The sequence below is a fragment of the Maylandia zebra genome, linkage group LG12, assembly GCF_041146795.1.
Source record: "Maylandia zebra isolate NMK-2024a linkage group LG12, Mzebra_GT3a, whole genome shotgun sequence".
NCBI lineage: Eukaryota > Metazoa > Chordata > Actinopteri > Cichliformes > Cichlidae > Maylandia > Maylandia zebra.
The window spans coordinates 28,854,193-28,869,001 of record NC_135178.1 but is presented as its reverse complement, the minus strand read 5'-3'; the positions used below and the strand labels follow the sequence as shown (position 1 = coordinate 28,869,001).

The window sequence follows — 14,809 nt, the reverse complement described above, 5'->3', positions numbered from 1 at the left end:
ATGGCATTACATTTTATGCAGACTAGAAAGCAAATGTTCCTTCTTTTGTTCCAAAATGGTAACAACTGGCAGATGCTAACTGTTTACTACCCAGAAAGTCTCTCTCTCTTTTTTTGGTATGGCAGTGAATTAGTAATTGAAAATATATTTTAAAAAGTATGTACTAATACTGGCTTCATTCAAAGTTCAAACTGTAACTGTTGTTGTTATTATTGTTGGCTTGCATTTCCCGTAAATGGGCCACCATAGCGCTTTAACTACAACATCAGTAGCACAGTGGCACGGTGGTTTGCACTGCCACATCAAGAAGGTCCTGAGTTCAATTCCACCATCAGGCTGGGGTCTTTCTGTGTGGAGTTTTCATGTTCCCCCTGGGTTCTCTGGCTTCCTACCACAGTCCAAAGCAGGGAGTGGGGATATGTTAATTGGAAACTCTAAATTGCCCATAGGTGTTACTGGTAACCTGTCCAGGGTGTATAGGCTCTAGTGCTTTAAATATACAGACAAGAAAGAAATGCAAAATATATTCTGAATGAAACTTGCTTTCCAATGCTTCCATAGAACATAATAGCTGTTTAACTGCATCAAGAAAAAATATCTCTGGTGTGTCATCGAGGTTAATGATATAGTATAGTGTTTTCCTGTTTTCCAAAAATGTAAATGTAGAAATGAAAGAGATGTGAGACTGAGAGGCTGTCATTTTGTGCTTGTGTTTGGTAGAAAACACGGTACCATCTATTCTCAACCAATTTGCTGCACATCCATCTCCTTGTAACTCAGCTTCATAATATAAGGCCAGTACTGAAACTAAATAATTAGTCTGCACAATTACTTAAAATCTCAAGACAAAAAAAGACCTCACCACTCCTTCATTTAAGTTAAATGTTGTGTTGTGTTGTTCATGGACTTCCCTGACAACGAATGACTTACTCACTTTACAAACATTATTCACTTTATTCACCAAATGGTAGCAATCACAATTGTACAGTTTCATATCTGTAAACTGGGAGACAGTTAAAAGGGTGGAACAATCACACATGGAGCAAATGGAAATTTTTAATGCCTGTTTTCTCACTCTGTGCAAAACAATGATACACAAAAAAATTGCCAACATTTCCAAGGAATGTTCCACTTTGTTGAATCTGTGGCATGAAGATTTAAGGCAGTTCTAAATGCAAAAGGGAGTCAACCGTGGTACTTGCAAGTCTACCTAAAAACGGATGTTAGTGTGTATATAGCAAGCAAGCAAGCAATTTATTTATATATTACATACTGTGTCATATGCCAAGGAGTAAAAATGGGTTTTAAGGCGTGTTTTAAAAATGGACAGTGAAGGGGCCTCTCTAAGGGGCAGATTGTTCAAGAGATTAGGAGCAGCAATAGTATAGTACCAAAAACAATCATACAAATAAGAAAAAAGCTAAACCTTTCTAGAACTTTAGCTAATTGTTATGAGCCATCACCTCTTACTGACAGAATGACAACTGCAATGAGTGTTTGTTTCACCATCATAACCAAAAAATGATATAACAGGAGTATTTGTATTGTGAACCCTGTTGAAACTTCTACATTGTACTAATATAAAGAAAAAATATTCTTCTTGACTGGCAAAGCCTCATGACTCTAACTCTTTACTTTGATGGCACAACATGTTTCTGAAGTTTGGTAGAGCACTGTTCTGGTTGCAGCAGATGACGTACCAATGAGTACAGGTCAGCAATGATCAAATCTAGTTGTTTGATAGGATGTGATGAGATTTATTGTCCCCTTAGGGAAAATTGATGTGGACTCAAGTACTGTACTGACACAGAGTTACCACCTGATGGCAGAGTTTGTTCAGAAGATGTTTCTAGGAGGCATATCTTTTAGTATTTATACACACAAAGTAAAAATTCTCATGTCCTTTCAGGTCCAGGTAAGTGTCATAAATATACAGCCATGAATTCAGACAGTCCCTCCCAGTTGACAAATACAGTAGTGAATATGGAAGCTAACACTAACAACAGCTTGATGTCCGCATTTACTGGTAAGTTTATCTTGCTTCTCTTGTTTTAGGTCAGTCTCCTTCCAGTGCATCCTTGGTACAATGATGTGAGGTAATGTTTGTTTCAATGTTTTTTTGTGTGTGTTTTACACACAAAACACCCACACAAAACTTACTATTGAGACAGGAAAAAATATGGATAAAATAAAGGCACTTAAAAAACAACAAAAAAAAAACAACAACTATAAACTCAAAAACACAAATCAAGCAAATGCAGTCTCACATTATAAAGAATTTATTGCAGGCAAACAATACTATAAATAATATTTACAAACTATAAAACAACATTCCGTTTTATGGGAGCCACAGATTGCTGGTAAACAGTCTTTCAGTCTCGGGATAACAAGGAGTCCGTTTCTGCAGTTTAGTTATGCAACCCTGACCTGCAAGATGTGTATATATTTGAAAGTACATTCAGGAAATCAATTGGATTTAGATGCAGATTTCAGTTTTCAAGCTCTGAATTTTCCACAAAGGTCTGTGTCAATGTTCGCTTCACAGTTTGTGAATGAATTTAAATATTTTCTTATACAACATTTCTTAATTGGCACAGCTTTCCACAGAGCTTTGGAACACTTCAGTTAGCTGCAGCCAGATGAATAGGTGAACAGCCCAAAATATAGTATTTAATATTGACGGTGTGATGCAATATCACAACAGTAGGGATAAAGGCTGTAATACGTAGTAAAACAACCAACTCACTCATCTACAGAGAATTTAACATCAGAATAAAGCATCTCTGTGATGCTGTTTTTCTGGCCTCTACCTATAGACTGGGGGAATTAATTAGCAGTTAACAAATTATGCACACATTAGATTAAAACACATCCACCTTTAAGAAAATAACAACAACAACAAAAAAAATAAATCCACAGCAAACTACTTCCCTCTTGGCATTTAGTTTAGGCAAAGGAAAGAAAATCTTGGAAGCTACTTCAAAAGAACAAAGAAAAAGCTTCCATGTCAAAATAAGTCTAAATTCTTCAACCTTCTGAACAGTTATCCCACTGATTGTCCCAATTTTTCTAATCAACACTGACTGAAAACAGTGTCGTTAATGCAACTATGAACAGCTCGTTTTGTTAAAATGCTTGCAGTAAAATAAAAATCTGAGCCTATCAAATGCTAGTTTTTTCTTTTTCTTCCGGCACGTTGAGTGGGAAAAGTACAGTATATGCCTGCTTCAGACTTTCAGATTCTTCGCTCTCACGTCATTGTTGTCGTTTCCTCTCCGACTCTAAACAAAAATTCTCAAAAGCTTCTATCATCTCTGGCTCCATCTCGTCCTCAAAGTCGTATCTGTGAATGCAACACAAGGGATTTAGAGGCATGGATGTTACTTTTAAGATCCTTAAAAGTAAAATGTGTACATTAAAGTATTTGGCATTTCAAAGCATATTCAGAGAGACACACACACAGCTCTGAGAAAGAGAGAAAGAGCGGGCGGGGGGGAGCAGGAGTGAGTTAAGCCCTCTTTCACACCCAGCTGCTGACTAAACTGAATCTGAGACTGTGGACAGCCCTGTTGCATTGTGGGGCAGTCAAACACAGCTGCCAAGCTCAGGGGCCCACAGGTCAGTGGTGGTCACATGACTTCTCTTGGGAAGCTACTATCCGATCACATGACCAAAGTTGTGCAAGCATGGTGACACGGTTGAATTCATACAAAATGTGGTCTAAATGACACCACGGTAACATGATACGAAGATTAAGCTAATTAGTGCACCTGCAGTGTTACTGTGTGTGCGCACTATGAGAAAGGTGTAATACTTTTACAGAAAAACTCAAATGATTGCACTTAGCGGCTCACATTTGTAATTCTCCAGGTTTACATACTCTTACTTGCCAAAGTAAACAAGGAGTTTGATATTAGATGAGAAGAGAACCACAATGATGTCTGCAACACATTACATGTGTGGATTAATTGTGCGCCTGAAGGGCATTCAGATGTACAAAAATGAAAAATAAAAAAATGCTAATGCTGTATTCAGCAAATTCAGCATTTGGTGAATGACTATGGAGGGCAAAACTGTCAAACTAAGAAATTAGCCAGTAAATTAATCCGGTTCACCAAAAATAATAAAGCTTTTTAACAAATACTTTATCTGTGTTTGTATTAAAGCCCACATTTATGTTGTCACACTGCATTTTAAGTGTATTTTTCTTTCAATTTATCTACTTCTACTTTTTCTGTGTTATTTTCCCTATATGTATTCCTCTATTTCTATATGCATTAGCAGAGAATTAACAGGTGTATCTAGTTAACAAAGCAAGAAGCTTCAGTAAATAAGATAAGAGGGGGGGGGGGAACCAAAAATAAATAAATAAGTCCTTATGATCCTTATCAATTACATTTACAGTGGGTACTTACATTTCATTTCCATTTTCACCATATACATCATGGAAATAGTCCTGCCTGTCCAGCATCTCTTGGTATTTTTCAGCATAATCTGTAAAACCATAGAGATAACAAGATCAGCATCATATTCGTATGCCAACTTAAAGTAGTAGCAGCATGTAAATTACATACAGGACAATGACCTGACTGAGGAGAGCCAAGAAAACATTTAAAAATGTGTTGAACAACACAGACGTAATTGTGCACGGGTCAAATTTAGAACAATTAATAGAAAGATTCTGTTCTATTCAGCAAATACATGCTGCTGTTTGAACTTAATAGTATGTACCTACAGCCTGCTCAAACGCTACTAGACAATCCCTAAAAGGACTGCAAGTGGACTGGAAACAGAAACTTGAAAAGAGCCAGTTTAAAAACGCACATATATTTTAAAAAGTCCCTTGCCTACAGATGTGTGCATATCCACATGAAGGGCTGATTTTTTAATTTTCTGTATGCATGGACATATCTGTAGACTGACCTGGGTCTGCTGCTGTGAAAGGAGTGCCATCTTCTGTGTAGAATGTAGGTTCATTCTGGAAGGTTGAAACACAAATGCATGAAAAATAAGAAATAAAGAGGGAGTGAAAGATGCAGAATTAAAGGAAAGCCAAAAAGAGTGATATGAGGAGCATGCCACAGTTAAAACTGACCATGAAGTAGTTGGGGTCATTGTCTGGTGTGGCACTGCTAGCTGCTGCAGCTGCAAGGACTCTGCCCCAGTCACTGGACCTCAGCTCCACTAGTTTAAGAAGCATCTGTCTCACATCTCTGAGAAGAAATATTAATAAGAAACTTTTCTAATCAAGCTGATATGGCAATTTACGGCTAAATCTTAAATTATGGCACATGCTCCCTTGATCCTAAGTTTAGAAATTTAGAAAATTGTGTTCATTTTCATGAATATTTCACGAAAATAAATCAAAAGATTTTTGATGACCTGATGAACGTGTTCACATGTGACCATCAGAGGCGACTATGCGTCTTTCTTTTTAACTACAAAGTTCGATTTAAGAAGAAGCGGTACATAAAAGATCAGACTGGTTGTCACACCTGCTGCAGGCAGCATCCAGAACAATATCTTCTATTCTTTTGATTAATTCTCCCATGTGCGACTCTCCACTCTCTTTCCAGGCATCATCCAAGACAGAACCTGTCAACTGCAAATTCAAAACATTCTTATTTCCTCCATTAATGATGGACAAACATCAAAAGATTTGAAAAAATTAAATTAAATTAAAAATCTGGTAACATTTTCAACTGAACTCTGACACCTTAAGCAGTTTGACAGCGCAGATGAGATTTGCATCCACAGGACTGGAGAACAGACTGATCAACAGGTCTTTCAGAGCACCTAGTAGGACACGTGCTCGAACTGGAGGTCCCTGTCCACTTTTTATCTAAAAGATAAAAGATTTACACACATGTGGAAAAGTGAATGACACAATTAAAAGATGACAGTAATCTGGTCAGTATTCTGGTGTTTGGGACTTACACTGTGAGATGCTCCTTCCTAGCTCCAAAGACAAGATTACTAACTAGCTGCCAGGAAAGTAGTGAGGCTGCTTATTAAAAGAAAACCTTGCATACACTAGGACACTAAGCTATGCAGCATTTCAAACACTCAAATTATATTTGGTGATTAATTTTGGCATTTTTTCATCTGTTTGAGAGCAAACACGATGGTTTTATAAATTTAATGGCCGATTCATTCTGTCTACTTTGAAAGCTCTGTCACTGCTAACCTGCATTTCCATACTTGTGGTTTCCTACTGAGATGTTGCCCAGATTGCTTGTTAACATGTCTATATCAGCTGCCTTAAGTCTCTTCTCCTGACATCAGGAAGATTGAAAACTAACCTCTTCTGACTGCAGCTAGCAACTGTTTTCTTTGCTGTGATCTGTAGCTCTAAACGAGGACCCGCAGCAGATGGAGAACTGATTGATGCACACTTGCGCAAGGCTCACTAAGGCTGAGAACAGACCAAGGACTACTAACACTAGATGCTCTTTTGAACAATAGAGTCTTACTATAGGAAAAAGACTCACTGGGGTAAGCAGACACCTCCCAGCTATCAACACAAGCAGAATCCAAAGGAGAGACTGCAGCGACTCTGAGTTCTTACCTCCAAATGTAGGTACAGCTCTCCCAGAAACAGCACATACGAGTGGAATTTCTTCTGAGTCTCTGGCTCTCCACGAACAGCTGCATCCCTTTGTTGAAACTCTGTTTGACATCTGCAACAGACAACATTCTTACTTTTGAAGTCACAAACTGAATCTATGGGTGACATTCTGTGGTGCTGTACACCTTACATATGTTTATTAACTCTTACATTTATATGCCAGGCAGGTCACAGGGTAAAAGTCTGACCCCATAGTTTGGAGTGTTGGTTTAAAAAAAATAAAGTAAAAATAAAATAAAATAAAATAAAAGTTTTGCAGAAATAGTGAAGAAAATAAAATTCCCATCTTTAATTACAGCTAATTACTTACAACAAGCAGAGATGGAGAGTGCCAGTATTATAACAATTAATAAATTTGTATTATTTTATATTGATCCTGCCCAGTGCAGTGGTTAAAAATGGTTATATACATCTTGATTTACTTTTCATAGGAGCTTGTCCAAATTTTATACATACAAATCAGAAGGAGAGGGGAAAAAAAGACCTTTTCAGAAGGAGCTGACGAAAGTTGCCGCTTGCCGGGGTGATTATGAGATGATGGGAAAGGTAGTTACAAAGCCTGGCACCAGTATAAGCGAAGTTTGGAATAGAAGTGGACTGCAATAAAAAGAAAGGCAAAGATATTAGTGAGGCCCCCTTTACAAAATTGCATGTATTGTAAATGCATTTTGTAAATATGTGTCTAAAGGTTTTAAATTATATTATACACTGCCTAAAATTAAAGACTGAACCTGTGTGTAGATCAGCTCCACCAGCTCCTTCAACAACTCTTCAGTGGTAACCCAGGAATTGAGAATACCAGTAATGTCTTCAACATCTGACTCAAAGGACCCTGGCGAGGAACTCAGGTGGCCAAGAAAGTCTGTGACTGTATCAGCCAGAGTTGGTTCGCCGTAATAGGCATCGCTGTCATCATAGTAAGCGGAGTCCTATACAAAAATTGAAAGAAAAACATGAAAATTCAGAGAAAAATTCAACAATAACTCCAAAAACTATCACCATAAAATGCATCAGGATCAATGTGTAGTGCGAAACTGTTCTCTTACATCATATTGGTTAAATCCCAAAGGCACAAATTCGGGAGCATTAGCTGAAAGCTTTGATGACTTGATCATGGAATCCACATCATTACCACCTCTTGAAGCAGATGTGTTGTTGTAATTTGGACTCTGCGGAGGTCTGCTTTGTCTTCTATAATCTGGAAAAACAAAAATATTTCCAGGCTTTGCTTTATGGGAGACTACAAAGGTGTTTTTAAAAAAGAGAAATTAAAAAAATACTGCTGTAATGTGGTTTATTTTTAACAATCTTTGGGGCAACAAAGAAGGTCTGTAACACTGAGGAACAAGCTTTATCATTGGACGAGTGGACAATATATAGCACTACATGGTCTCTGTCATTGTTTTACTTTTTTTGGACTTTTGATTCCCTTAACAAAAATACTTAACACCTTTGACACAACAGGTGGACGTTGCTTGCAGCATGCACACAGATTTGACATGACATTTAGACCACCAAATAAAACAGGTAATATAAGACGCAGCACTGTCCAAAAACTTAACACGAGAAATGAATGTTAGCTGTGTGTAACAACACAACAACAGCAAAGACCAAGACATGGTACTGTCTTTGTCTACTGTTAGTTCAACAGAACTAACTTTGCACTATTAAAAGGTGTAATGTGTTTTAGGAGAAGCCCAACCTCAATTTAAACACTGGGATGCCAAAACTCATTTATATGATGAAAAATCTGACCTTAAAATATGTAAATGATTCTGGTGTGTAGTGCCCAAAACTGATTGTCTGACAAAAAAAGTATTATATAATTTCTCAAAAATATCGCTGACGAATGACAACTTCTTTTGATGCAGAAAGAGCATTACCTCCTGAAGGCAGACACTACAATCAGCTTTTGGCAAAGTGATTTTAACGTATTTATTTATTCAGTCTCACTGACAGTAAATATGTCTTCTTTTTTTTTTTTTCTCCTTTTTTCCAAGAGCTATTTGGCCAAGAGGGCAGCAGAATCTGCAGTGAATGCAAATGTTCCATAATGTTGGGACACATTTTATTGTTAATTTACCAGCGCACGTTCATTTGTCTGTCTTTGAAATGTTGTGTATTTACACACTGGCAATTTAAATGTGATATATTCTTGACAGGTATCTGATATCTTCTTTGCAGAACAATTCGGCAGAAACTTAATTTTGAGATTCGGTGATATTCAGTGGTTATCCAGATCCACAGTGAACTACTTCCTGTGTGGTTACCTCAGGGAAAGTGTGCATTCAGGTAAATCCTGCATAGCTGCAGAGGTAAAACAAAGCATCCAGAGAGACTGCATCCATTCCAGTTTATATGCTAAGCGATGCTGTGTTTGGATTAAAAGGGATAAAGTGCATAAATGTTCTCTTCCTGGTGACCATCTAAGGAAGGTAATTCATAAATCTTAGATAATATGAAGAATATGTAATAAATTGTAATATTTGCACTTAACATCATTATTATTTTCAAAGATACTTGAATTTAAAGTGTCTCCATCATTATGGGACATCCTGTATAATGTAATAATTGCATAAAGATATTTAACTGTCCACAAAAGGACTGCATTGATTATAATGTAGGCTACAGATTAGGTACAGCGCAGACTTATGAAGATACTTGCAAAAAAGGTCATTTCTTTATTTAATATATAATCCTACTGATTAAAGACTATTTAGCAATGGAAACAAATATATCAACATAGAAAAGGTGCTAACCACTCTTTTTCAATAGGAACTAAACCACCACTTTATCTGAAGCGCCACAAATATGAATTACGGATTCTTCATGACCTCATTCCCTGTCATTTGTGCACCATTCGTGTATTTCTGATAGTTCGTGAGGTTTTAGATGACTAATACTGCGTTTTCCTCCATCAAGTATTACTTACATTCATGATAGCCGACTTACTCTTACTGTAAAGTGTGGTCCTCTGACAATTTCATGAAAGCCTCTTTACTAAGTAACCCCTTAAGAAACAAGATCCAGGCTTCTAGTGGTGCAAAAACTGGACGTTTACGGAGTCTCGTGAGCTTTTTTAAATCGTTGCTTCCCTCCCCAGTGCCAAGCTAGTTCTTCCTCCTTTTGCGCTGACGGTGGGCTAACTTTAGCTAAACCAACTCTACAAGTACAAGCACAAGTTTAACCTGAGTAAGACAGAGTTGACTAAGTGCGAGCTTTATTTAGATGATGCCTAAGATCACATGAAATCCAACAAACGCGTGGATTTCCCAACCGAAAAGCACTAAGGTTAGCTTTCCCTTAGCAGCTAGCTAATGTCAACTCCAGATTTATCACAACCGAGCGCTCCCCAGAGGAAAAATGTCAACCAGATAATATTTACACTCAAACAAACACATTCTGTGCTTTAGGTCTCCTTGCCATTGAGTTAAAATGACAAATACCCGAATCTGAATGCAGCTAGCTGCATTAGCTGAGCTGCTGCTTGACAGCTCCGTACCTCCATCAGGTATGTCGCTGACAGAGCCAATGCTGTTCTCGGTAAAAGGAGGAGTTGTTCGCGGCTGTCTCAGCGGCTCTCTTTGGTTGAAGAGCGGGGTCTTGCTGTCAGCGTCCCCAGCGCCTGTCATGAGTCCGGGGTCTGCTGGAAAATTACGGGATCTCCCTGCTCCGGGAGCTCGGTCGAAATTCTCGTTCATGACTGCTCGGTGTCAGCCTCGGCTCTTAATACAGCATCTGATATAAACGAAGATGTTCCGGTCGCCCTTCCAGCTGCCGTTTTCCGTGCGTAGCGGCAAGTGCTTGTTTTTTTGTTTTTTGTTTTTTGTTACTGTAAAACGCGTCCTATCTCTCTTTCATGGTGGCCTTTTCTCTATCGGATAGTATCAGTGTGTAATGCTACATAACTTTTTCGGCCACTTCCTTTAACAACAAACTTGCTGTCACTGATTATCCAGAATAAAAAAATCTGCCTCCCTCTAGTGGCACGGAGTGGAAGTGGGCGCTGAAATAAATACCGTCTTGCACGGGATCGTTTAACGCTTAAAAACAGTAATGTATTTTTTGAATGGATTACTGCACAAAGGCCTTGAAACGTATATTTAACATTTATGGAACATCTGCAAATTTAAATGAAAATCCATTATATGAGAAAAACTAAATTCGCACAACTCTGCTTGGAATATATATTTATTTATTATTTTAATATTTGGCACCACCAGCTGTATTCTTCACACAACACGAACGCTCTTAAGCAAGACTTCTTTAAGTGTTCTTTAGGAATATTTCTCCAGACTTCATGATGGATTTTCAAAGCTAGAAGCATTTGGGGGTCATCGTCATCCTAAAAATGGAGCCGCTGCCAATCAGATGCTTTTCAGTTGATATGTTCCTTTTTGGTCTTCCTCTTTACATATTGATGACAATTTAAAAGAAAATTTCAACTTTTGGATTTATTACTCCATCAGATCTGTTGGACATGCCTGAACCTTCTCTCCCAGTTTCACCTTCTTAAGAATGTGCTCCAGAAAGCACCGAGACCATTGCTGATGAGGCTTCGATGAGCAGTATTTGGATCAACTGAAGGGCCAGATGGATCACTTTGTTCCTGTGTCAGGTCTTTGCTGGATTTTTCCTGGTTTCTTAATTACCTGATTTTCAGACGCTTTTCATCTGCTCTAGAATTATCATATGTTATTTATCCCTTCTTTCATCCTCCACTTGTCAAGTTTTGTTAAATTTTGTAAGGATTATTAATATTAATGTTAGCATTAGTAGCAGTAGTAATAGGAGTTACAAAGACAAACTCGTTTAAATGCAGATATTTATACAAAATTTTAAATATGATAATCTCCTTGTAAGGAAGACTCCCCCTTCCTACAATTATTTGTATTAAGTTGTACAGCACTTTAGGACTACCTTTCACTTTATTAAAAACACCTTAACTTGCACTTTATTTAGCGTCGCATTTTAAGCACATCAATAACATTTGCATACAAGAAGTTTAATTATTTATTGAATATTTATTGAGTATTTTAATAATTAGCCAGTAGACTTTGTTCCAGGTCCTGCACAGCTGCTCCTCATCAAGAAATGTGGCGGTTGTCTGTGAGGAGAAAAGAATTGTTACTAAGCAAAAGGTAAGGAGAACTAACGCAAATGTGTGCAAGGTCTAGAGGTAAAGGCGGTACAAAGAAGTGACTTACAGAGATGTGATGACTCACCTTCCCTTCCTCTGTGCTCTCCAGGATGTTTGGGCAAATGTTTCCCCAGGTGTCCAGATACCAGTTAAAGGTACCAGGAGAGGCCATTGGTCAAGGGAGTGTGGGGAATCTTTGATCTTGGGGTTTTGGTGTTTCTATAATAATGGTAAGGTTTAAGGGTAAAATGTAAAATATTTATTCATTTACATATTCGATACATATTCAAAATGTATGTCTATATGTATTTATTGAAACTGATGATATAATGTGGTGGAAGGTTGGGATTTGAGAACTCACCTGTTAATGGAATAATGGTTTAGCCTGTGACAGCTGAGAGTATTTAAGGCTGCCAGCTGCCGTAAGACAGGGTGATTGTTTTGTGAGAAGGCTTAACATATGAGTGATTGTCATGTCCTGAGAGCTATATGGTGAAAAAAATACCTCTCACTGTAAATCCAGCTGTGAAAGGCTGCCCTGTTACACTCCTCATGTATGATGGATTGAAAACTCTGACAAAACTTAAAAAGAGCTGCATATGGTTTTAGTTAGACTACAGGTTTTTTTTAAAATTTCATTTCAAATGACAAAAATGTTTTGTCACGCTTTGTTTTAGTTTTCAATTTAATTCTAGTTAACAGTGAAAATGTTAGTAGAGGGAGTAATCATATTATTTGCTTATATTTGTAATAAAATGAACACAATATACTACCAGTATATTAATGTGACTATGACAAAAATGCTAACAAATTATAGGAGAAATCTTCGCATTCATAAGCAATTATGCTTTTGAATGTAGAGGTGCACAGTGTCCAATTTGTTGTACGAAAATTGGACATGTTTTCTTTTTATACTAAAAGAAGGATTGTGTGAAATATGAATATCTTTTAACTTTTTTCCATCAGATTTGATATGTACTGAAAAAAAATCCACATCAGGCTTCAAATTCCACGACAAATTCTTTTTCTGATAATTACCAGGAATTCAGGTGATGATGTTTGAAATTTCGTAGACATTAATTAATTATCTATAATTAGTTGCAGTTTTGTTTTCGGCATCAGTTGCATTTAGAGAAAAAATGTTTCCAAAACTTTGTATGAAAATTTTCATTGCACATAAACTCATGCTTGGTTTGTTTGTTTGTTTGTTTTTAAAAAAAAAAGACTATCTCCAAATAAATACTGAGGTCACAACGTGGTTGTCTGCACACAATAAGCACGTGCTGAAGGGCCTCATGTTGATCTAAAATGCTAGAAAATTATTTATCCATCTCAGAGGAAAGAGGAAAGGCTGTGAACCTGAACAACCCCCTTAGAAGTGCCTCTCCCAAGCTCACTCAGTAGCTGCCCGCTGCAAACATGTGTTCTACCAGACATCTCGGTGTAAGTATTCATTAGTTGTTTTAGCCTCCAGTCATTTTCCACTTGTTTCTCAAAGCTGGATCACATTATTCCACAGAGAATTCCAGTGCCAGAAATGCAGAGACCTGCTTTGATAGAAGATTACTGTGCCTATTTTGTGTTATTGCCGTTTTTTTCCCTCGCCGTGCCAGTGTTTTGGAGAGAGTTCAAACATTCACAAGGGAATGCAGAAGATGACAAATGAATTGGATTTGTGTGTGTTTGTGTGTGGGTAAGTCAGTGGGGGTTGGGGTCAGCAGTACACATTATGTAGGTCAAATCCTCTGTTATTTATTTGACTGCATGTTTATCTCCTCATGCACAGCAATTAAGGACAAATCAAGAAAGAAAATGCTACTGTATGTGGTGTCATTAAACTCCTAGTGCATATCCGTGCTTTAGTTCTTATAAAGAAATATGGTTTGAGTCAATTCAGAATCACCTTTAAAACATTTGAAGTCTTTGGATGAAGTTGGGGATCAAGACATGTATGTATGTATGTATTTGTATTTGTTCAAAAGTTGCACCCTAATTTCACCTTCTTAATCTTTATTTTTAGGTAACATTTATAGTTTATCTTCAAGACACTATTGTGAGTCTGGCTTCAGAGGTTCAATAGTCACACCATATTGCTCAATTAACCTGTGAGAGCACACAGGGCCATGGAGGGTGCAGAGATGTGCTCGGTTGGTCTTTACTGGTGGAATGCACTGCAGCATTCCTCAGTATAAATCACTCAGCGCAGTAACAGCCATTAAAGGACAATATACTAAGGCTATAGATCAGACCGCCTTTGTTGTTTTCACTCCTTTCGGTCTCTTTTCACACACCAAGCTGAATGAATTTAGGACTGAAGACAAAGGAAAACTTCTGAAGCCTTTCTCTCAGCTGTCTTCCTATAATCTTCCAATTTCTGATGCCCATCCAGAGATAGTTGTTTTAAAAGGCAGGATAAGAGAACACAAGGTCCGGAAGCCTGTGGTGTTAATGTTCTTCCTATGTTCTTTTGATCTGGGATTGAGGCAGCTGCCATTGATTAGTGTGTTTATGATTAGTGTGTAGATGATTACTGAAGGAAGTGGGTGGTCAGGCACAGGTCATATATTTTTTATGCACTTCTTTTGTATTTCCTTTCTTACATGCATACATTCAGATCCTCTTCCAAAGCCCATACAAACCCATGGGCAGCAATTTTTATATTCATAACCAGCTATCTTTACCAAGCAAGTCTTTTTGCAGTTGGAGAAGGTTGCAGCTTCCACAGTAATGGTCTGATATTAGAAAATGATGTCAACATCTACAGTCCATACCAGGGGAGTTTCCCCCCTCCCATTTTGTTGTGGTTGGTCTTGTGTTTTCAGTTTGTTTGTGCACTAATCATTAGTGCAATGGTTGCCACATGGTATATCTGGCTAGGAATTAATGGTTGCCTTTTGTCCCTTCTTTCCTACCTCAGAGACCCAGATAAGAATACCATGACTTGAACGTTTACCAGGGTCTCTCAGTACTTCTGGTAAACCTTACCATTTTTAATGCACTTCTCCCAGTCTTTGGAGTACCACAGAGGAACGTTCACTGCA

At 37.7% G+C, this 14,809-nt stretch overlaps 1 protein-coding gene across 1 annotated transcript; it reads right to left on the bottom strand.

Annotated features, from left to right (window-relative positions):
* Positions 1-2,263: 2,263 nt before the first annotated feature.
* paip1 (poly(A) binding protein interacting protein 1) lies at positions 2,264-10,558 on the bottom strand. Its single transcript, XM_004546987.3, has 11 exons — positions 10,131-10,558; positions 7,675-7,826; positions 7,360-7,557; positions 7,113-7,225; positions 6,569-6,680; positions 5,717-5,842; positions 5,496-5,602; positions 5,096-5,213; positions 4,924-4,978; positions 4,416-4,494; positions 2,264-3,343 (listed from the first exon to the last, which is right to left on the bottom strand). The coding sequence occupies exons 1-11, from the start codon at positions 10,327-10,329 to the stop codon at positions 3,256-3,258; spliced, it is 1,347 nt and encodes a 448-aa protein (XP_004547044.1). The 5' UTR covers positions 10,330-10,558; the 3' UTR covers positions 2,264-3,255.
* Between the last annotated feature and the right edge of the window lie 4,251 nt (positions 10,559-14,809).